General features: G+C 41.0%; 1 protein-coding gene across 2 annotated transcripts in view; it reads right to left on the reverse strand.

The window, feature by feature from the left end:
• Positions 1–259: 259 nt before the first annotated feature.
• The window catches only part of LOC143211677 (putative cytochrome P450 6a14), a 63,350-nt gene continuing 40,138 nt past the window's right edge, over positions 260–23,471 (reverse strand). For both annotated transcript variants that reach the window (XM_076429540.1, XM_076429542.1), the window contains exons 2-6: positions 20,726–21,071; positions 17,898–18,423; positions 9,262–9,492; positions 8,296–8,547; positions 260–498 (exon numbers count right to left, since the gene is read on the reverse strand). In XM_076429540.1, the coding sequence (XP_076285655.1) occupies positions 332–498; positions 8,296–8,547; positions 9,262–9,492; positions 17,898–18,423; positions 20,726–21,061 (1,512 nt within the window). In that variant the 5' untranslated portion in view covers positions 21,062–21,071 and the 3' untranslated portion in view covers positions 260–331. The remainder of the gene's footprint in view (positions 499–8,295; positions 8,548–9,261; positions 9,493–17,897; positions 18,424–20,725; positions 21,072–23,471) is intronic.

Here is a 23,471-nt window from a genome sequence, read left to right on the forward strand (position 1 = left end):
GTTTTTGTTTCAGCCTCACGTTACAGGCTCTCCCAAAAGGAAGTCATAGCACATAACAACAGCTAGATCGAGCGCGTGGACCAGTGTGTAACGCCCCAAAACTAACGGACACCAGAATACATTGGGTGTTAATGATATTACAACACTGTATGGAAATTGTCACAGTTCTCTTACAACACGGTATTCTTAAAACACGATTTTTTGTATAGCCGGAATGTTTCCATCGTGGAAAGGTTCTTGTTGACATATAAATTAATCATTTGCTTGTTATTATTAACAAATTTATTCAAAAAATGTTCATGTAAAACGTATACTTAACTACAATAAAAAATTATTCAACTTTTGACATTTTTAACACGACTCCTCCCTTAAGCGACAACAGAAACGCTCGAGTGTCAGATTTGTATGGAATTGTCGTTTTCTCACAAACTTCGACTTTGTGATTACGGAGAATCGAAATAAGTCCAACCTTGCTTTGGTAGAATGCGAAACGGGCACCTGAAAGTAAATCGTCATAAGAATATTTACATTCATAAGCTCAGTCACTCAAGTAATTCTGCTAAAAAAGATATTATATGCTAAATATACAACACTTCTTTATTTATATTTTTAATCTTCATAATAATCTTTACTTCACTATTCGCCATAAAAATTATATTTAAAAACCACAATGTTTAAAATGAAACCTTGACTTGGTAGTGATAAATTTAAGAAATCCCTCAAGTTAGATTGCATACGCAGTTAGAACACAACGCTACTCCAGTGTTTCCCAAAGTTTCGACATCTGTGTACCTCTTCTGTAACTGTCGTAACACCGAGTACCCCGTTAAGAACAATCGGTATTAAGTGTAGCAGACGTGTACATCCTTTGTATGTACACAACAGTAGACTTCCGCTGCATTAGGATTGTTGCACTAAATAGAATCAGTGCGTATCCACTCCAAACTCTTCCTGTACCCCCAGGGGTACGCGTACCACACTTTGGGAAACACTGCGCTACACGATTTACTGCTGTTACGCTCGAGGTTTGGCGTTGGAAAAGATATTAGGAAGGGTTCGATTTCGTTCTCGACTTTTCGGTCGCTCTGCTCTCTGATCCTGGCTTTTATGGGCCTGTTGCCAGGTGGATTTGTGGGGGGAAACAACAGAAGGATTTCATGGTTGAGAGAGCAGGCAGTGGATCCGTGGGGGAAACAACAGAATCGCACTCTTGGGTGAGCAGGCATTGAAATTGTGAATCTCAAAATCACTGGAGTTTGACGAGATCACATTCCAAAGTGATGACGTAGGGTGGAAAGTAGTCTTCTCAAATATTAATATTAATTTATAATGAATCTGCTTGTGATGCAAATATAAGAAGGTGACGGACGTCACACTGCACACTTCAATAAGGATTAAGTTCAGCACTGAAACTATACAGGGTGTTTAACTACAGGTTGGGAGAAAATTTAAAGTGTGGTTCTCAACGATAATATAAGACGAACATGAAGAATAAAAAAATTGCGATTTCGGCTTCGTTATTTAGTTATTAACAGTTAAAAATCTGCCCAAAATGCGGCAACTTTTCAACAGAGGTGCACATTGCGTACGTCACACAGGCGCGCGACAGTCTCGTATCAAGTGACAAATGCATGCATACCTTGGTTCTCATTTGGGGCCCCAGCGAGGTGAAAATGTTTACAAAATCGTTGGAAGACATTAAACCTACCTACTCGTTAAAATCCACAAGGGCATTTCTAATATCCGCCCTATGGAATTATCGAGTAGAAGGGATCAATGCGCTTTCACTTTAAAATTCTTCTCACACATATCCACAAATCCTTACCTTGCACTATAATTGTTCATAACACCGTACTTAATACACTGGAACAAACCACACATATGCTCTAGCACTATTTACAATATCATACACACGCACTACGAGTTTACAGAGAGTACAAGTTTACTGAGGGGAATGAGGAGAATGTAAAGAACTGGTAATCCTTTAATATTGAAACACTGCACTTTATTGAACTTGATTTACGTCGCGAGACTCGCTCACAGACGGAACGGATATCTTTGAGGTCATGCGATTTCTGCGAACGGAAATCTTCGACGCGAGCGAGAAGAATCGTCCGTACAAGCTAGCATCCGTATGCACACTGATTCAAGACAGCTGATGTGGTCAATGCAAACCCATGAGATATTTCGCGGTCACAAACAGAATGAGAAAGAATCACAAAATTCGTGAAAACAGGATAAACAATGTATTGGTATAGCAACGCGCGATGTTTGGTCGGTAGTTTGCTGTAGATCTTCATTTGTTTTATCTATCTGGCATCGACCTCATCAGCTGTGTTGAATCAGTGTGCATACGGATGCTGGCTTGTACGGACGATTCTTCTCGCACGCGTCGGAGATATCCGTTCGCAGAAATCACACACGACCTCAAGATATTTGTTCCGTCTGTGAGCGAGTCTCGCGACGTAAATCAAGTTCAATAAAGTGCAGTGTTTCAACATTAAAGGATAACCAGTTCTCTACATTCTCCTCATTCCCCTCAGTAAACTTGTACTCTCTGTAAACTTGTAGTGCGTCTGTATGATATTGTAAATAGTGCTAGAGCGTACATGTGGTTTGTTCCAGTGTATTAAGTACGGTGTTATGAACAATTATAGTGCAGGATAAGGATTGTTGATACGTTCTTCTAATCTTTTTCTCCTCTGCCCACGGTGGATCTAATCTCTCAAACATGGCCTTCATACTCCCGATATAGTCACGCAACGGCTTACTGTCACCCTGTGCTCTGTCTTTATGATTCCGTGTTAACGTGTCGCGATAGTCCGGACCGCCAAAAAATTTTCGGAACGCGGTCACAAACTCTTCTCAGGTTCTCAATTTGGCCTTCCTCGCCCTATACCAATGAACGGCTATCCCGTCGAAACATACTGGGAGGCAGCGAAGTAGATGTTCGTCCGCTATGTTACCATAACGGTGGTGCTCTATGAGACGTTCCAGGAAGGTTTCCGAATCCTCCCCGGGCGCTCCTGCACATTTTATTCGCCATCTCCTCAGTATTTCCCAAATGGGCGTACCTCTGCAGTACATCTTTTGGCGGGTATAGCGTGAGGGTCGACTTTGAGAATCTGTTAAGGTACCCGGCATCGAAGGTTTTATTTCGCGGTGGTGGGGAGGCGGGGCGTGTTTTCCGCGACTCTGTGTCGGCACCGATATCATAAAATCGCGTGGAGATGACCGGACACCTACGGCCTGTTCGTTATATCAGGTCGTACCGTCCGGGTTGGCGAAGTCGTCCGACGCGTCATTGCGAACCGAGTGGTATTCCCACTGTTCCCCCTCCTCCGGTTCCGACTTCAACGCATTCCCTCTAATTGTCGACATTCTAAATACAGTAAATTCTCTATAAACGCGAACGCATCGGGGGGATTTCTTCGCGTTTTTCGATCGTGGTCCTACTTTTTTCGAGCTTCAAAGGCCGAGCCGAACGTAGAGAAGGACAGGGCGTGTAAAGCGAGACCACGCGCGGGCCTTTGAACTGTGCCGGCGACTGCGACTCTCCGCGTCTCTTTCTTTTCTATACGCGCTATCCTTCCTTGCGCCCGAAACGTCCATCGTCATTTAAACCTCTACAGTTTAAATACCATCGAAGGAAACCTATCGAATTGGAGCGTTTGCATCCGTCAGGAAAAGGCACACTTTTTGTAGTTTTTCAACTGTTTTAAGTAATGTACTGAAGATTTATTTAAGATTTATTTAATTTTGTTTCTTATCAAAAAATTGTAATGGAGCGAGCGACGCGCGTGACTTCACACGGTGTTCGGTTTTGCGACATGATCGGTCATAGTTCATCGCGTCTTTATATTTGCGAAACCGAACGTTAAATAATAAAAATATAAAACAGTTCAGCATATTTTATAAAGTAATTTTTCTCGTTTTTTAATCTTTGCCTAGCGTCGAGATCGCAATTTCTCTTTCTTTTTCACTCGCTATACATACTCTTATGTTCTAAAGTCACTTCATATGTACATACCGTCAATTAAACCACTAAATTCTGTTCAAATTATATCGTGTTTGGTATCATTTTAATCAGAAAAATGCGACGAAATGTAACGTTATGATGACTCACGGGCGTTTGAACTGTGCCGGCGCGCTGCGACTCTGCGTCTCTTTCTTTCACATACGCTGTCCTTCCTTGCGCTCGACACTTTCATCGTCAATTAAACCACTAAATTCTGCTTAAATTATATCGTGTTTGGTATCATTCTAATCAGAAAAATGCCAGAAATAAGGTAGTGAAAATCCCATAACAGAATCATGGAAAATGAAGAAGTTTCACTGTGGTGTAACGTTATGATGACTCACGGGCGCGTTTGAACTGTGCCGACGACTGCGACTCTCTGCGTCGCGTTTGTAGTGGTTCACACCGATATACCGAGCCGAGTCAGTGTATTAGTTTGGAGGGGATATATTTTTCGCGTTTATCGTTGAAAGATTTTCGCGTTTATAGAGAATTTACTGTAATCCGACCCTACGATACTTCTTGCCGAGGCAACATACATACCGGTTGTTTACTTGGGCTTTTATGGCCAAAATCGACGGAGTCGCTAAGTTGCGCGACTAAACCAAGGGAACCCCGTCTCGTCCGGGTGGCCCCCGGTCGACCTGACTTCCCGACAGCGAAACTCTCTATTCAAGCCGACTGTCCCCACCGATTTACACAATCGTAGTCACAATGTCCCGCAAAAACGAACGTAATAATCGCCAACAAAGTTTTCTCTCTACGCAATTTGATTCGACAAGTTTTTCGCGTGCTCTCGTGCACGATCGGTAACTGTCGAGCGTGGTTACTCGACTTAAGGGGCTAGTCTACCCTCGATTTGTAACTAGAAAATTACTAGAATCTTACTAGATTTTGGGTCGAAAATATGGGTTTGCGGCCAGACGTTGATTGACCTTATTAGAACAAATTGTGGGCTGTGTGAGGGCTCATTCGAAAGAGGAAGGTTAGACGCGATTATGTTTATATCTAATAATATGATGGCCCAAAGTCGAGAAAAAATCTAGGAAAAAATCCCGCAGATTTCAATGCATTTTCTGTCTCTAATAGACTTTTTTGACTTATGAGATGAGAAAAGCGCGCTGCGTTGAACCTTCCTCTTTCGAATGAGCTCTCACACAGCCCACAATTTGTTCTAATAGGGTCAATCAACGTCTGGGCGCAGATCCATGTTTCGACCCATTTTTCTAGTAAGATTCTAGTAAATAGCAAATATCTAGCAAATAACTAGAATCTTACTAGAAAGAATGGGTTCGGAACTAAACGTTGTTTGACCTTATACGAGCATATTTTGTGCTGGGTGAGGGCTCATTCTAAAGAGGAAGGTTCAACGCAGCGCGCTTTTCTCATCTCATAAGTCAAAAAAGTCTTTTAGAGACAGAAAATGCATTGAAATCTGCGGATTTTTTTCCTAGATTTTTTCTCTACTTTGGGCCCTCATATTATTAATTATTAACATAATCTCGTTAACCTCGTGGGAAAAGCGCGCTGCGTCTAACCTTCCTCTTTCGAATGAGCCCTCACACAGCCCACAATTTGTTCTAATAAGGTCAAACAACGTTTAGTACGAAACCCATATTTTCGACCCAAAATCTAGTAAGATTCTAGTAATTTTCTAGTTACAAATCGAGGGTAGACTACCCCCTTAATCTTTCTCGCAAACAATGACGTCGTAGCAAGGCATCGAATAACATGGGGGAATCTTACGAAAAAGGTTACGACGGCACATTGTCCAAACATCAATAACAAATAGTACATCAGCAAAAATCTTTCAAATATGGTAGCGATAAATATGAGAAAATATATTGGAATTGTTCAAAATAGTGTGATGTAATCAAAGAGTAATGTAAAAAAAAGACTAGAGTAACAAGAGAATCGAATAAAACTAATTAACAAAAATTATGTACAATTGCAACGAGAAAATAATAAATAAGGACGACTCGACTAAATTTATATAACAAAATTAAATAATGAAAAATAAATACCGAGAATAAATAACGAGAATAAATACCAAAAATGAATAACGAAATTGAAGAACAAAAAATAATACCGAGAACAAATAACAGCAATTAATAACAAAATCCAACAACGAAAATGAATAAAGGCAAGAAATATGGAAAGACAAATGAAATAAATAGAACAAGAAAGGCAGATCAATTCAGAAATATATCAGCAGAAACAATTCAATAAGATATCGTTCAAATGAAATATCGTAAATAACAGTCAATAAGTGCCATTCGAAAAAAAACCCAATATTGTAATTACAATTCAATAATAGATCATCAAAATCAATAATATTTCATCAGATTCACTGATCGGAAAGACAATTCAATCAGTGTCGTTCGAAAAATTATTCAGCAGCACACAATAATCACAATCAAATAAATAGACAATGACAATGGTAATTCAATAATACATGATAATAATATTCAATGCTTCGTTGGCTCGGGTAGCGCGGCGAGGTTAGGTATTCGCGTCGCGAGAATTAACGGCAAAATAGGCGGACGATATTTGGGGACACTATTTGTGTCAAAGTACGAATCCTTCGTATGGTGAAGGATATCGTTTTCGCGATACGAATCCGGTCGGATAGCGGAGGCCGCGTGGCCACATTATGACGGTTGTACGACGCAAGTAGTAAGGCGAAGTCGCGGATTCGTGATGAAGTCGCGGATTTGTGATGAAATCGCCGCCGCCGTTGATTCTGATTAACCTGCACTCGTTCCACGGTGTGAAGCCGTCGCGTGTTCGATTCGCGTTCGTGAATTCTGTTCGATCGACGCAAGTCCTAGCAAAGTCGCGAATTCCATCTGAATTCGGACGGAAAGCGGCCTTCGAGGCCTTCCGCGTCGCGAAGATCTCATCACCGCCGAATTCTACGCGAAATAACGTATTACGAGAGAGACCGCGCATGCGATTTCCATCTGTCGCAATATTACGCGCCGGCTACTTCTGTAATCGCTGCCGATCTCGTCGGCAGCTCAACATCCTCGTTCAATAAACGAATTGTTAGCCGAAACTTTGTTCATTCCTTGTGTGAAACCTTCCCGCCGCCCCGTGGGGAATGTCTCGTGTTCTCCCGGCGTAGAACCCTGTACCTTTTCGTCAGCTATTCGGGATTAGTTTTCCACGTCGCAGGCTCGCGAGTTCGAACGTAATAATTTATTCGAAGGACTAGATTATTTTTCGTGACACTTTCGAGTGTCTGGCGCCCGAAATTTCGTGTCAATTGAGGGAAACATCGTGAGTCTGTGGACGTGTTTTGTCCCGGGAGGACCACGCATTGTACGGTCGAGCGTGGACCGGCCTTCAGCTTATAAAATCCCGGTGTCGCTAAGGTTCGTATTACAATCTTTTCGAAAAGTTAGAAAAGCGACGTGACAGTGGATATGTGTGAGAACAATTTAAAAGTGAAAGGTCATTGACCCCTTCTACTCGATAATTCCATAGGACGGATATTAGAAATGCCCTTGTGAATTTTAACGAGTAGGTAGGTTCAATGTCGTCCAACGATTTTTTAAACATTTTCACCTCGCTGGGTCCCAAATGAGAACCAAGGTATACATGCATTTGTCACTTGATACGAGACTGTCACGGGCCTGTGTGACGTACGCAACGTACACTTTTGTTAGAAGTGTTGCAGCATTTTAGGCGGATTTTTAATTGTTAATAACTAAATAAAGAAGCCGAAATCGCAATTTTTTTATTCTTCATTTTCGTCTTATATTATTGTTGAGAACCACCCCTTAAATCTTCTCCCACCTGTAGGTGAACATCCTGTATAATTTATTGAATTATTTGATCTATTTTAAAGTTAGAGATGCCAAGGTCTAGTTAATTCTTTAAAATGAAACGGCGTCTCCTGGGGAAACTATTACGCATTTTAAAGGAAAAATTGTTCAAAACTGAATGTCGAAACCTTTCATTGCCAGTCAAATCCATAGTTAATCAACTTCTATCCATCGGTCTTTCTGGAGAGATGGTAAGCTAAGCACGAACATTTTGTGTGCGTTTTTATGCAAAATAAAAAATGTTCGCATTGATTGCAGGAATCATTGATGTCCGTAAATATTTTTAACATGTCCACTGCTTTCAATTGTTCTTGCCAGTTTTTGTCAAAAATGTGTAAAATCCGCAGTCTACTAATTAGGGTCTGTTAACGACGACAGACGATATCCCAGAAAAAAATGTATCATCGTTCTACTGTCTGTAAAGCATTTAACCTCATTTGGACTTACCAATACAATTTCTGGGACCATCACCAAAAGCCAAGAAGGCCATAGGATGTCTGGTTGAAATACCATTATCGATGAACCGTTCAGGATCGAATACCTCCGGTTTTACGTAAATATCAGGATCATGGTGAATTCCATATACTGGTATCCATATTCTTGTATCTTTAGGAATTGTAATTTTTGTACCCTTAAAAGTGTAATCTGTGCTGACCTGTCTCATTAATATTGGCAATATTGGGTACTTCCTTAGTGTTTCTGTATGGAAAAGATAATATTAAACATTGCTATAGTTTACAAACTCGCTATATGAAATTCTAGAAAAATTAGACTTCTAATAGACATAAACTGCTGAACTCATTTCGTAATGCTATAAGATGAATAAAAATTAAAATTAATATATATAAAAACCTATTGTTTTATCAATATTACTGTCCAACACCAAATTTGTTCCCTAATTACTGTTGGGTCCTTCTTCTAGAGTTTTTTGCGCTGATTCCGAATCTGTCCATAATTTTTCTCCTGTAACTTTAAAGGGGGGTTTCCCAAGGTAAAAGTATGCTCTATCGCGTGGTATAGCTCGATTTTCCGCTGGACCGTTATATTTTGAGATAAATTCAAAAATATCCTTAAAAATTGGTGTAAAAGTGGTGTCTCTCCGTCATTAATCATTGTTTAAACATGTTTAAACAATCATCATGTATTAATATTGGATATCATTATATTCGGGAAAATCTACAGAATCTTTTGCTGTAAAGAACAATTCAATATCTTTTATAATAACATCACAATATTTGTTTAAAGTTGAAACATATGTTTTTTTTCAAAGCCATGTTTTTCAAAAACTGTGCGTATAGGAGAAAAATTAAGGACAGATTCGGAATCAGCGCAAAAAACTCTATAAGAAGGACCCAACAGTATATTGAAAACAAATTTGGTGTTGGACAGTGTAATAGGAAAACTAACACTTGCCTCGAAACACTGCATCCAGATACTTCATTTGTCTCACTTGATCGTATGTTAAAACCTTACCCTCTCCTGCATTCTCTTCGAGAGTTTGTCTAATTTCTTTTCGTAACTTATTCTGTATATCAGTGTTTAAAGCTAATTCGTACAAAGCATGTCCTATCGTTGACGATGAAGTTTCAAATCCAGCTAGGAAGAAGACAAATGCTTGCGACGTCAACAACGAGTCTGTCAACTCTGAAACATTATACAACAAATGCATTATTTTGTTAGTACAGTAGACGTATAACGTGGATATCAATAGGGTCAACATAATAAGTAGCTTCTTGCTATTTTGTTTCATTAGCGATTGTATACAAGAAACCTTGAGTTTCTGTATTGCATACGGCAAATTTTAATCTTATAGTTGAAGAGAAAATTGAATCCTGAATAAAGAAAAAACTTGAGAGTATATGGGGTGAGAAACTAGTTACTGAGATGTTTTCTAAAAATTAATTTTAATGCTAACAACAAGGTCAAAATGTGCGGTATTAGAAATAATGGTTGCTCTTCTCCTTGCGCAACCAGAAATTTTTGCCTTTTTGCTATGTTATCCAGTACATTTGAACGAGAAGATGTGAGAAATCCAAGTTTCCAGAAAGATCCAGAAAGATCAATGGTTCAAAAGTTATAAATACTTAGAGTTGAGCGATTTCCAGTGCTTTTGATAGGATATCTCCGCCATGTTGTGTGTAATGACGGTCGTCGCAAGCTGCTTACCAAGCGCAGCCGCTAGGTGGTATCACTAGCGCGCGCTGTGTGGGCTCGGCGCTGCACTCGTCCAATCACGAGGCTCCGCGCCTGCGCACAAGCATCTAGAGAGCGAAACGCTCTCGTGAGCCGTTGGCTCGACCTGTTCGTTTCTCGATCTCTTTCAGACAACACGTGTTGTTCTGCGCTCCTGCATTTTCATTAAAGCACATTCTTGTTCACCACGTTGTGGTTTTCCGTTCGACCATTGTTTAAACAGTCGGGATATTGTATCTCTGTGTTGTGTGGACTTTACCGCGAAATAAATCGTGGTAAACGGTGATATCCTGGAGCATTTCTTTTCCTCGACGAAATCCCTCGTTGACCGTGTCATACTTCGTGAGAGTGTAGGCTCACGGACAAGTTACCTACACTGGTGACCCTGAGTTAATTATCGGTACACCACGTGCGAAGAGACGGTGGAAGATCCAGTCACTCCACATTTGTGACCCCTTCACCCTCTCATTTCCTAAGCTGTGTGGGCTCGGCGCTGCACTCGTCCAATCACGAGGTTACGCGCCTGCGCACAACCTGCTTCGAGGAGAAACTCTCTCGTGAGCCATTGCGCTCTACCTGGCTCTACCTGTTCGTTTCACGATCTCGTACAGAGAACACATGTGCTTCTTTGCTCCAGTCTTGATATTTAAAACGTTTACTTGCTTTACCACGTTGTGGTCGTTATCAAATTGTTATACTGCACTTGTGTATCAGCATCTACGTGCTGATATTGACATACAGCTAATAAAGTGAGCTGTTCGGTGAATTCAGTGAACCATTATTTAACTCCCAGAGTCATTCCTCTTAGAAAGAGACGTATTGCATGAGTGTGTAGGTCATGATAATTTTCCTACACTGGTGACCCTGTGCTTGATGCATGGTACACCGACTTGCGGAGAGACGGTAGATATTCCATTCACCTCTACATCGGTGACCCATCACCCTCTCATTCCCACAGCTGATGTTGATCACGTAGATTCCCAAGGCGGCCCTCTCCGCCACTAACCAGACCAAACCACGAACCAACTATTTAATTATAATTATCGGCATTACCTGTGGGCTTGGCGCTGCACTCGTCCAATCACGAGAAAGCGATCTCACCAGCGGCCATGATAATTCTCTTCGATGTTAGATCTCAAACCGTCAACAAGTGTTCTCTTTGCTCATAAGAATTATAATTGCCAACCACGTTGTGGTCTCGAACCTAGTTACGTCGACTCGTAGTGATTTGTACTATCTTGACATACTACAGTAAAAATAAATTTTGCTGTTATCGGGAAAAAGTGATAATTCATGATCCTACACGGTGAACGGTGTTTTTCATATACATGTCCCAAGACCCCTTCGACTCCGGGAAATGGGAGGTTCCTTAGGTAATTTGAAGCAACATTTTCCTTTGCACCAATGTCAGCCGGGGCTTTGTTTAGGAGTTATTAACGAAAAATACGGACCAATCAGAGCGCGACCTAGACGCGCGATGGCACCTTCAGCCCGGCGCACAGTGGTCTAAAACGCGAAATTTAGTGACATTTTGCCCAAAAACCAACTGTATCATATAGATATCTGTTGAGTGTTTATTGCTTTCTAAATATCCATCAACCTCGAAAATGAAAATATTAATAAAATTTAATAAAAACCATTAGTGTAACAAACAGTTAAAGTTGGAAGTTTTGAAGATAGCCTTTCTCATGGAAAAAATTGCTTTTCTTCTTTAAGATGCCCTGACGATCCTTTTTAATACTTTCCTTCCAATTTTTTTTTAAATGAAAGGTTTATCTTTAAGCTGTAAATTACTATTTGTCAATTGAAAATTAGTATTTGTAATGCATTAAAAATGTTACGCTAAATGTAATGAAGAAAATTTGCAAAATTATCAAGACTTCGCAAGGAATATCTTTTGAGTCATAAGAGGTCATAGAATTTGACAAAATGGAATATTTTCAGCATACTTTCCTCTATGTAGTCATGCAAAAATCATTTCCTAGATCGTCCTATATCAAAAGTTATTATTGTTTAAAGCCGTCCGTGCGGCTGTGCGTATTGGTTCTCGCATCTATCGTCGGGACTCCGTGACAACTAAGAAACACTTTAGACTTGAAACACTTCAAATCTTTATGCTATGCTACAATTTTTTGACCGTTATATACTATGTTTTTTCCTTTTTATTTAAATTTTGTTTTGTGCAGTTTATATTTAGTGCGTACCTCAGTATACTTTATGCATTAGTTCAGTATTATACCATCGTTTAGTACAGTTTATATTAATATACAAGGAGAATTAAGTATAATTCTCCGAACGCGTTGTATACGTTTCAAACACTCATCTTATACGACCGTTTCTCCCACCAATATTCAGAAAAAAATGCTATCGATGAATTGGTTCGCCCGATCGTCAATTTCACGCCTACTCCAAACTTATATTGTTGTCACTTCGTTCATCATCACACACTCACTGCAACATACTTTAACTCAGCACGAGTCATACGTTGTTTACAGTAATTTATATTTTGTATTTGTTATATAATTTGTGTTTGTTATATTGCGTGTTTGCGTTTATATTTTGTGTTTGTTATATCTCGTTCGTGATAAAATATATCGTTCCACTAATATTTGGTAAGTACATAAATAGTTGGACATTTATTACGTTAACTATTTTCCGTGTTCAACATTTCTTCCTTTATTATTCTGCTATTTGTTATTTATTAAGAATGGAGGCGTTCCGTACAAATCTGAATTTATTATATTTATTACCACGTTTTTATTAGCTCGCTTTCTTGTTTGTTTGTTTGTTTGTTTGTCTGTTCGTCTGTTTGTCTGTTCGGTGGCAAATTTTGCAATAGATTTTATTATTGTTTACATTTCACTTTGTGCATTATACAGGTACTATAGATTGTGAATTTTTAAGGATCAGATAAATTTTCTCCGGAGGCTTTGGAAAATCAAGAAACAAATTTTATTCAAATAGCGATTTCTCAAAAATTTAGAAAAATAATATATTGACTAAGCTGAATGTATTCCGTTTCAAAAAAATTTGCTAAAAGTTGTTAAATTTGTAAATATGTTTAAAAAATAGTAAAAAAAACTATTACATAAACGAAAAGTATACCACATTATACATTATTAAAAAAGATTACACGTTAATATCCTACACCCCAAATTTCACGTCGATATCTTTAATAGCTTAGAAGTTATACCAAAATGTCACTAAATTTCGCGTTTTAGACCACTGTGCGGCGCGCCGGGAGACGAGCGCGGTGTAACGCCGCGATGCCGCAACGAACAAGAGTTTCTCGAGATTATGTGAATCTTCCCCGATTTGGATGAGCTTTGGATATGTTGTCAAGACCATGATTCTGAACAACATTTCCCTTTACAGTTTTTGTCGGCCGGCTTTAGTTTACGCGATAAGTAACTTGTAATTGTAAATCGATCGATGTACTATCTGAACTATCTCCTCTCCGATTTCGATGAGCTTTGGATATGTTGTCAAGACCATGATTCTGAACAACATTACCCTTTACAGTTTTTGTCGGTCGGAAGAACTTTACTTGTCAATTCATATGGGTGGATCTCTTTACCCGACTTACGGCAACTTTACCCGAACGAGGGAAAAAGCAGAAACTGATTGTATTAAAACCTCACTTATTCAGCCGTAAATCCATTTGCTGCTTCGAAATGTGTGTCACTGGGTCACTCGGTGACGAACTGCACAGATGTCTTCAGGTATACGACAGTACCGAAATCTAAGGGACGTACGGCCAGGTCGACGAACTGCACAGCCGGTGGTAAAAGGCCTAAGGGATGCGCGGTCAAGTCGACGATCCAGAATTTCACTTTCACTTTCGAATCGCTAAATAATTCGTATGTTTATTTCACACAGATGCCTTGAAATTTTTCCACACTCACAATCACTGTTCACATTTGTCAACACATAGTTATGCACTAATAATAATTGCCATATCCCTTGTCCTGCTGCACAAATCACAACAATCAGGTAATGCAATCACTAGACTGCGGATTTCATGCATTTGTAGCAAACATGAGTAGGTGCATTTTAAGACACTAGAGAGATTAAAGTAATTTCAGAACACCAATGTATTATTTTCAACTTCTTAAAATAATCACAGTAAGAATCAAATATCTGGCTGGCTCCTGTCCCTTGTAATAGCGGCAGCCAACTTTCATTTTACATAAAGATCCGCAATCTAGTGATTAGATTAAATAATCGTTTAATTAGTTTAAGCAATTATTATTAGTGCATAACTATGTGTTGACAAATGTGAACAGTGATTGTGAGTGTGGAAAAATTTCAAGGTATCTGTGTGAAATAAACATACGAATTATTTATCGATTCGAAAGTGAAACTGAAATTCTGGATCGTCGACTTGACCACGCATCCCTTAGGCCTTCTACCACCGGCTGTGCAGTTCGTCGACCTGGCCGTACGTCCCTTAGCTTTCGGTACTGTCGTATACCTGAAGACATCTGTACAGTTCGTCACCGAGTGACCCAGCCTACCAAATCGGGTAGAAGATAGTACTATCGATCGATTTACAATTACAAGTTTTTACAATTATGTATCTCGTAAACTAAAGCCGGCCGACAAAAACTGTAAAGGGAAATGTTGTTCAGAATGATGGTCTTGACAACATATCCAAAGCTCATCCAAATCGGGGAGGATTCACATAATCTCGAGAAACTCTTGTTCGTTACGGCATCGCGGCGTTACACCACGCTCGTCTCCCGGCGCGCCGGGCTGAACGTGCCATCGCGCGTCTAGGTCGCGCTTTGATTGGTCCGTGTTTTTCGTTAATAACTCCTAAACAAAGCCCCGGCTGACATTGGTGCAAAGGAAAATGTTGCTTCAAATGACCTAAGGAACCTCCCATTTCCCGGAGTCGAAGGGGTCTTGGGACACCCTGTATACTTTCGGAGTTGTGAGGGTGTAGACTCACGTTTCTTCCTACTGTCACGTCCGGTGGTTTAGCCATCGATAATCAATCGCCCAATTCCATAGGGCGGATATTAGAAATGCCCTTGTGGAATTTAACGAGTAGGTAGGTTCAATGTCTTCCAACGATTTTTTAAACATTTCCACCTCGCTGGGGCCCCCGAATGAGAACCAAGGTATACATGCGTTTGTCACTTGATACGAGACTGTCGCGCGCCTGTGTGACGTACGCAACGTACACTTTTGTTACAAGTGTTGCAGCATTTTAGGCGGATTTTTAATTGTTAATAACTAAATAACGAAGCCTAAATCGAATTTTTTTTATTCTTCATTTTCGTCTTATATTATCGTCGAGAACCACCCCTTAAATTTTCTCCCACCTGTAGCTAAACACCCTGTATTGCGAGCGGCAGAATCAATAGAATTAATGAAAATCTATAAGATATATTTCGCAGTTGAATATATGGAATTGTTGGAGATGGATATTAGGTACAGAACAATGGATTGATTAATCTATAAAAGGGATGGCTCTTCAAGAGTCCAGTCTATGTTCAAATTTGCTCGAGTCGTTGTTCAAGTTCATTCAGTCATTATAGTCATCGTTTATTAGAGTTAAATATTTTTATATTCATATTGTGTGGATGTGTGTGTGCATGTGTGTGTGTGTGTGTGCGCATGTGTGTATTAAAAGCGTGTACACCCGCTGGATGCTCATTATCTACACCAGGCATGTACAGGTGGACGATTTGGGAGCAGGAGCAATCGACCCTGCTCCTGAGCAGGGTCGGAGCAGTGACCTTGCTCGGACGTATGGAAGGGGAACCCACCAATTGTAAACGGAGCACGAGAGAAGACGAGAAGAAGAGCGTATGCGAGTGGGAGCGGCGTCTACGTTGTTGTAGTCTGACCACTCCGGCGCGCTCTCCACTTCTCCACGCCCCTCCCACTCGTCTTCTCTCGTGCTCTGTTTACAAGTCACGCTTAGTGGGTTCCTCTTCCATACGTCCGATCTGCTCTGAGAGTATACGGGGAGCAACTTGGGAGCACGGGAGCTGCTCTGAAAGCAAAGAGCTGTGCATGCCTGATCTAAGCGATCACACCTAAGCGACCACATCCAAGCGACCACATCCAAGCGACCACATAAGCGATCAATGAAGCGAACATCGAGCGAAATCTACTTCACGCTAATTACTAACAATTACAATAAGAACTCAATAAATCCATGTATCCAGAATTTTATGTTTACAATATACTATAATCAAATCAAAACTTTAAATCATTTTTAAAGAGTTTACCTATCTTCGATTTCTTCGTACCAATTCCGCAATCAAAGCCACATAGAATATAAGAAAAATCCTCAATTACCCGAACCGAAGCCGGTGAATGCAGGTAGGTTCAAAACCGCGTTTTATCTACAATTCTAATCTTTCAAAATTAACTTCAAATTAAAATCTATTTTAAACTATCAAATCTATAATACGTACACCTTAGGACGTAACACTACACTGGTGACCCGGAATTTTCATCTTGGTAACCCGACGTTGTCAGGCAGAGGAATAATTGCCATACCGATAAACCCTAGAGTGGCAATGATCCCAACAGTGGTAATCCCAACTGGGGTTTGAATTCCCACAGTGGCGACCCCGACTAAGGTTGAATCGGAATTCCCACACAGTGATGCCAGAAATGGGCAACATATTACGCGCATGCGCAGCGATCAGCCTCAGTATAGTAACATTCTTGATGAAATGGGGTACCTTGAACACCCCGTAGAATTTAAAAAAATGTATATGATTTGATTCTGAAAAATTAATGTATAATAAGTGTATTTCTGTATATTTTATAGCTTGTAGGACACGTCCTGGAGTCATTTTGGTCGGTAAGATTGTTTCGGTACATTCCCGCCAATATAACTGCCTCAGGGCTCTGCTACCTCATCATCATAGATACGTTACTGTTCTTTCCGCGCATGCGCGAGAAAAGATGCACCATATCGGAACACTGACTGAGGTTTGAATTCCCACAGTGGTGACCCCGACCAGTGTTCCGTTGTCGTCGAGCATTTTTTGTACGATGAATGGCCGCTAGAGGCGCTTGCAGCCTCAGTAACGTAAGCTTCTCGATAAAATGGGGTACCTTGAGCACTCCGCAGAATTTGAAAAGATTTGTGTGATTTGATTCTGAAAAATGAAGGTATAACATGTACATTTGTGTATATTTTGTAACTTGTAGGACACGTCCTGAAGTTTTTTTGTCCGGAACAGATTGTTTCGGTACTTCCGCGCCAATGTAACTGTCGCAGGGCGCAGGGCTCCACTACCTCGTCATCATAGATACGTTACTGTTCTTTCCGCGCAGCGCCTCTAGCGGCCATCCATCGTACTAAAAATGCTCGACGATATCGAAACACTGACCCCGACCACCGACGAGATACTATTAAAGACTGCCAGACTTATGGGAGCGGGACTTATGTTTACTGTCCCGCTGAATAACACAGGGGCTGGCAGTCTCTAATAGTACCTCGTCGGTGCCCCGACTAAGGTTGAATCGGAATTCCCGCATACCGCATGCTTGTGCTACCACCTAGCGGCTCCGCTCGGTAAACGGCGCGCGACCGTCACTACACACAACATAGCGGTGCTAACCTGTCAAAAACACTGGAAGTTGCTCAACTTTAAACACTTATAACTTTTGAACCATTGATCCTCCAGGATCGAAACTTGGATTTCTCACATATTCTCGTCCAAATCTACTGGATGAAACAGCATAAGGGCAAAAACTTCTGATTGCACAAGGAGAAGAGCAGTCATTATTTGTACTTCAAATTACTTTTCTCACATTTGATCTTTATCGAATTATGCCGCAGAAATTGATTAATAGTGTGACCAATACTGTACATAACTTACCAATATTTTCCAATTGACTTGGATTTCTTTTAAGTTCCAAAAGCATATTGATGAAATCGGACCTAACCACGTTGTGTTTTTCTCTGTACTTCATTGTGTCCGTCACCACATTTGTAAAGAATTCCGTAACCTTCTTAGGCTGCACTAAATGACCCACTCGCTGGTATACGTTCGGTAAAAATTGCCTCATAAGATCTCTTACAACTTGTTGCCAGGACGGAGTGAACATCTCTCTACCCATACGGCGGAATTCGCTGTCCTCGTCTGCGAGGGCGTTCATGTCAATTCCAAAAGCACAGGTGCCAATCACGTCAGTTGTAAATTTTGCTGCTATTTCACGGCAATCCACAAGCTCTCCCTTCTTTGTCACGCTATCCAAGTATTTCTCCAAGTGTTCTCCACATTCTATCACGAGCGGAAACATTTCTTTGAGTTTCCCAGACGTAAACACCGGCGAGAGTCTTGCTCTCAGTGGACGCCATATTTCAGGTTCCAAAAGGAAGAGATGTTGTGTCAATGATTCTATCTGTAAAGATGTATTCGTGGAATTAATTAATTTATGGTATTTCATAATTTATCGGTAATACCGATAATTAATTAGTTGGTTTTGTAAGCGAAAATATACGGAAATCAAATGATGTTTATTTTATCGTCGTCGATTGACAACTGAAATTCAAGACCCGCTTTTATTTCTCAAACATCGAAACGGCTCGAGCAGTCGTCGCGGTAACGTGCACCGATCAACAACCACTCATACACACCTCACACATACCACCAGCGGCAACCTCTTACAGTTTGTAGTTAGGTCGGGTGGGGTGGGGCGGAGAAGGCCCGTTTGGGAATCCACGTGATCAACGTCAGCGTGTGGGAAAGTGTTCCACATGAGGAAGGTTCAATAGTAAGCAAGACTGAATACAGTAAAAGCTCCTTCGTTGTCCAAAATCGTGGGCACGATCGTTGCCCAGTGCCTACCCACTCCACTGCCTGTCAACGCCGAGTCGCTCCGCACGGCGGCAACGATTGATGTCGGCTCGGATATATCGGTGTGAACACCACAACATTGACTCGAGTGAATCGAATACTCAAATTTCTTAATTTCCATTAGGCTTTTATGGGACTTTCACTAACTTATTTCTGGCATTTTTCTTATCAAAATGACACCAAATACGATATAATTTCAACATTATTTAGTGGTTTAATCGACGATGAAAGTTTCGAACGCAACGAAGAACAGGGTATGGGACATTCTTTGAACTGTGCCGGCGACGGCAACACGCTTCGGTCACGCGATCCGTATTTCATTCTGTCCTTCTCTATGTTCGGCTCTCTATTGAACTCTCGCTCGGCGCGGTCGGCGCGATATCTAGACGCAGTCATAAATCAAAAATAGTGTCCGGGCACGGTCGTTGTTCTCTCAAACCCCCGGCCTTTGGACAACGAAGAAGCTTCTACTGTACTACGTTTTACGAGGAAGAGGCTCGGCGGTCAACCGCGCCGACGCGCATCCACCGATCCTCACTCCGAACCGCCAGGGGGTGGGGGAGTGACCTGGGAGCCACCTGGCGGCTCCGCTGGGTACATTTTCTACAGTCACTGCATCAGTAAATGTTGCCTGTAGACACATATGTATGTATATTGTATATCTACACGAGGATTGCAAGGGTCCGGCTCTCGACGAATGTCATCTCTCTAATGCACATTCTGGGCCCGTACGTATCACAATCGCTAGATAAAAGATGAATCTAGCGCGGAAGTACCTTAAGGTGGCCTATTTTTGCGTTTTCGAGGCTTACTTTGCAATATTCGGTAGCATGGTGTCTGTCCGAGAGGCTCTGTATAATGACCTGACGTTTGCGCATGAAGCTCAATTTACCGGCAATATCTTTTTTTCCGTCCTCTGTTTTACCGATACAGTGACTCAATGATCGGAAACAGACATCAGCGCCCCGTAGCGCTGAAACTGCAATGTCACAGAAAACTCCCTTTCTACACAAGGTTGCAAAGGTCCGTCACGCACGGTTTATCCTCTCGCTAATGCACATTTGGGGCCTCTACGTAGTCAGAATGGCTAGATAAAAGATCAATCTAGCGCTGTTGTATCCCAAAATGGCCTGTTTTTGCGTTTTCGAGGCGTAATTTGCAATATTCGGCTGCATGTAGCGGAGTCGTGGCTGTGCGACAGTGCTGTCGCCTATCGTGGCTGTCAAATGATATGCCACGACAGCCCACATGCTGCCGAATAATGCAAATTATCCCATTTTTGGTTACAACAGCGTTAGATTGATCTTTCATTTAGCGATTCTGACTACGTAGAGGCCCCAAATGTGCATTAGCGAGAGGACAAACCGTACGTGCCTGACCCTTGCAACCTCGTGTACGTATACAGTGTCTAGCGGTGTGTGAGCGTGCCACTACACTCTCGCTCGAGCCAGATCTACACCTTTAAACACTTATAACTAGATAGCGGATTTTTTCCATTTATAACAAAAGCGGTAGGTGTAATTTAAAATAGTAGAAACATTAGGAGAATATAAAAATACTGTTAGACAGACAGAAAATTTCTATTTTGCATAAAGATTCGCTATCTACTTATAACATTCGAACCATTCTGGATCGATACTTGGATTTCTCGCATCTTCCTGTCCAAATCTACCGGATTGCATAGGGAAACGGCAAAAATTTCTGTTTACGCAAGGAAAAGTTTAATCAAAGTGCAAAATTGTTGGTCCCACAAAGAAAAGAATTTGACAAATTTGGAGCTTAAAATTATTTGTTACTTTTCCAGCAGAAATTTCAAGACCTGGTGAGTATTATTTAGTGTTGAATACCTTACGGAAGATGGGCACTCCTCGCGATGCAAATAAAGAGAAGTCTCCGATGAGGACATCTTTGACCAGATCAAGATCATTGACCATTAAAACTGGCGTAGTGCCTGCGAAGATTCCGAATACTGGCTCCTGTTTGTATTCATTGTACATTTTCCTTGTAGAGTCGCTCATGGATAACTGTCCGAGAGTAGATGATTTAAGATTTCCCAAGAACAGCGAAGGTGGGGGTCCGGCTATTCCAAGCTTTTTCCAATAGTTGTTCATCGAAGAAAGGTAATAGTAAACCGCTAGCAGCACCACCGCCGCGACGCATAATATTTGGAAGTAGTCCAACATCGTGGATTAACTGTTTTTAACAAGCATGACAAATTCTTATTAATATAGATAATTTTAAAAATAATGGTTAAAATCACGAAATAAATCATGAGTTATTGTTCCTAAGTTTAGTTCAATAGGACTCCTGAACATTTTTGTTGAGTATTAAGGTATATTCACATTCAACACAGAATGATTTATGAGAACAATACCATTATGGGACAAAAGTCACCTATGGGTGACTAAAGAGATATGATGCTGATATGCGTGCCAACTCCGTACAGCACCGTCCACACCACTTACAGAACATGCACAATGTGGTATCAAAGATTTAAAGCCGGAAATTTTAATTTGGAAGACGACAATCGTTCAGGCGCACCGAGAAAACTTGATGACGGTGAGTTAGAGGAATTGCTCAACGACAATCCGACCTAGACGCAAGAAGAATTGTCAGAAAGACTGGGAGTCGCACACACACCAGGCAAGATTTTATTACATTTTATGTACGTAAAATTTGCGACTTATTTGCACACATAACATGATCGATCGTGTACACTTTGTGTTAATGCGAATAGCTTGAACCAAAGACAGTGAACTTTGCAAAGGAAGCAACTTTTTCTCTATACACATTCTGTCAAGAAAGTACCGGGAATCGATCATTTAAAAATCCCGCTTAAAGAGATTGTTGAAATCGTTTTGTCGCTAAGTTGGCACAACTGTCCTCTATACTTGAGCGTCACTTCTAATTTAGTTTGTTTACAGTGCGCTATTTTGTAAGTTCATTTCAAGTGTGTTTTGCGATTTTTGCGAATTTTTTGCAAAAACTCAATCGCGTTAAGGTCGCTGGACACATATTAGAACGAGTCAATTCCGACCCCACATTCATAAAATGCATTGTAACAGGTGATGAGACATGGGTTTACGAGTTTGACATGCAAACCAGCCAACAAGCTTCGGAATGGCGCCTTCCAATTGAGCCGAAACCGAAAAAAGCACGTCAAAGTTGATCAAAAGTGAAGGTGATGTTAACAGTTTTTTTCGATTAGTATGTAGTGCACTCGGAATTCTTGCCACAAGGTGAGACAGTAAATAAAAGATATTATCTGAGGCGTTTGAGAGAGCAAATTCGTCGAAAAAGACCAGATTTGTGGAAAGAAAATTCATGGATTTTGCACCACGATAACGCACCATCTCACAAGGCTATCATTGTGAACGAATTTCTGGTCAAAAACTCAACAAATCTCATCGAGCAACCACCGTATTCCCCTGATATGGCTCCGGCCGACTTTATACTTTTTCCAAAACTCAAATTACCACTTCGAGGCACCTGTTTTCAGTCGATAGATGACATAAAAGAGAATTCGCGGCGAGTATTGAAGTTGATTCCAAAAAATGTGTTAAAAAAATGTTTTGATGATTGGGTTATTCGTTGGCATAAGTGTATTATTTCGAAAGGGGCCTACTTTGAAGGCGATACAATAAATTTTGATGAATAATACATATTTTGTGTTTCATTGACCAATTCCCGGTACTTTTTTGACAGAATGTATACTTGCGGTAATTGTTGCTAAAGAGCTGTCACTGCAAACTGCCGTGTGTATAACAAAAGCAGTTTATGCCGGACACAATCCCTAAGGGTGCCGATCGGTTTTCGAGCGAGAGTGTGGTGGCACACTCACACACCGCTAGACACATATACGTACACAGAATTGCAAGGGTTCGGCATTTAACAAACCACGTCTCGCTAATGCACATTTGGGGCCCCTACGTAGTCACAATCGCTAGATAAAAGATCAATATAGCGGGTACGTATCCCCATTTGGCTTACTATTGCGTTTTCGAGGCGTAATTTGCATTATCCGGCAGAATGTAGCGGAGCCGCGAGAAGCATTGGGCGGCGCGACAGTGCTGATACTGTCAGAAGAGACATACATTTTCTTAAATATCGAGAGATGTAGGGTTCTTATAGAAAAAGTTGGAGGCCAATCCGCTGGCAGGGACACATACAATGTCAATGTAACGTTTATTATGTTAAACCATACGTTTTTAAACACACAGTTTATTATATACAGAAATACAAAAGGGAGGGTTCTGTGACGATGCACTTCCGGTTCGAGCGCTGATGTCTGTTTCTTGCATTGAATCACCGCGAGACGTCGGTCACTGTAATCGGTAAAACAGAGGACGAGAAAAAATATATAAAACAATAAAGCCGGTAAGTCAGGCTTCATCAGCAAGCGTCACGTCTCTAGACAGCTGACGATTTGCTGCGTTGGTGAGCTCGAGTGAGAGTGTGTGGCACAGCTCCCGGCTCGGGCAGCGTGTACGTGTGCCTAGACGGATTGTGCAAGGGTTCGGTATCTGCAGAATCATTTCTCTATAATTTGGCTTACATTTGCGATTTATATCTTCCTGATAATTTCCAATCCAT

Source organism: Lasioglossum baleicum, chromosome 8, assembly GCF_051020765.1.
Source record: "Lasioglossum baleicum chromosome 8, iyLasBale1, whole genome shotgun sequence".
Classification (NCBI taxonomy): domain Eukaryota; kingdom Metazoa; phylum Arthropoda; class Insecta; order Hymenoptera; family Halictidae; genus Lasioglossum; species Lasioglossum baleicum.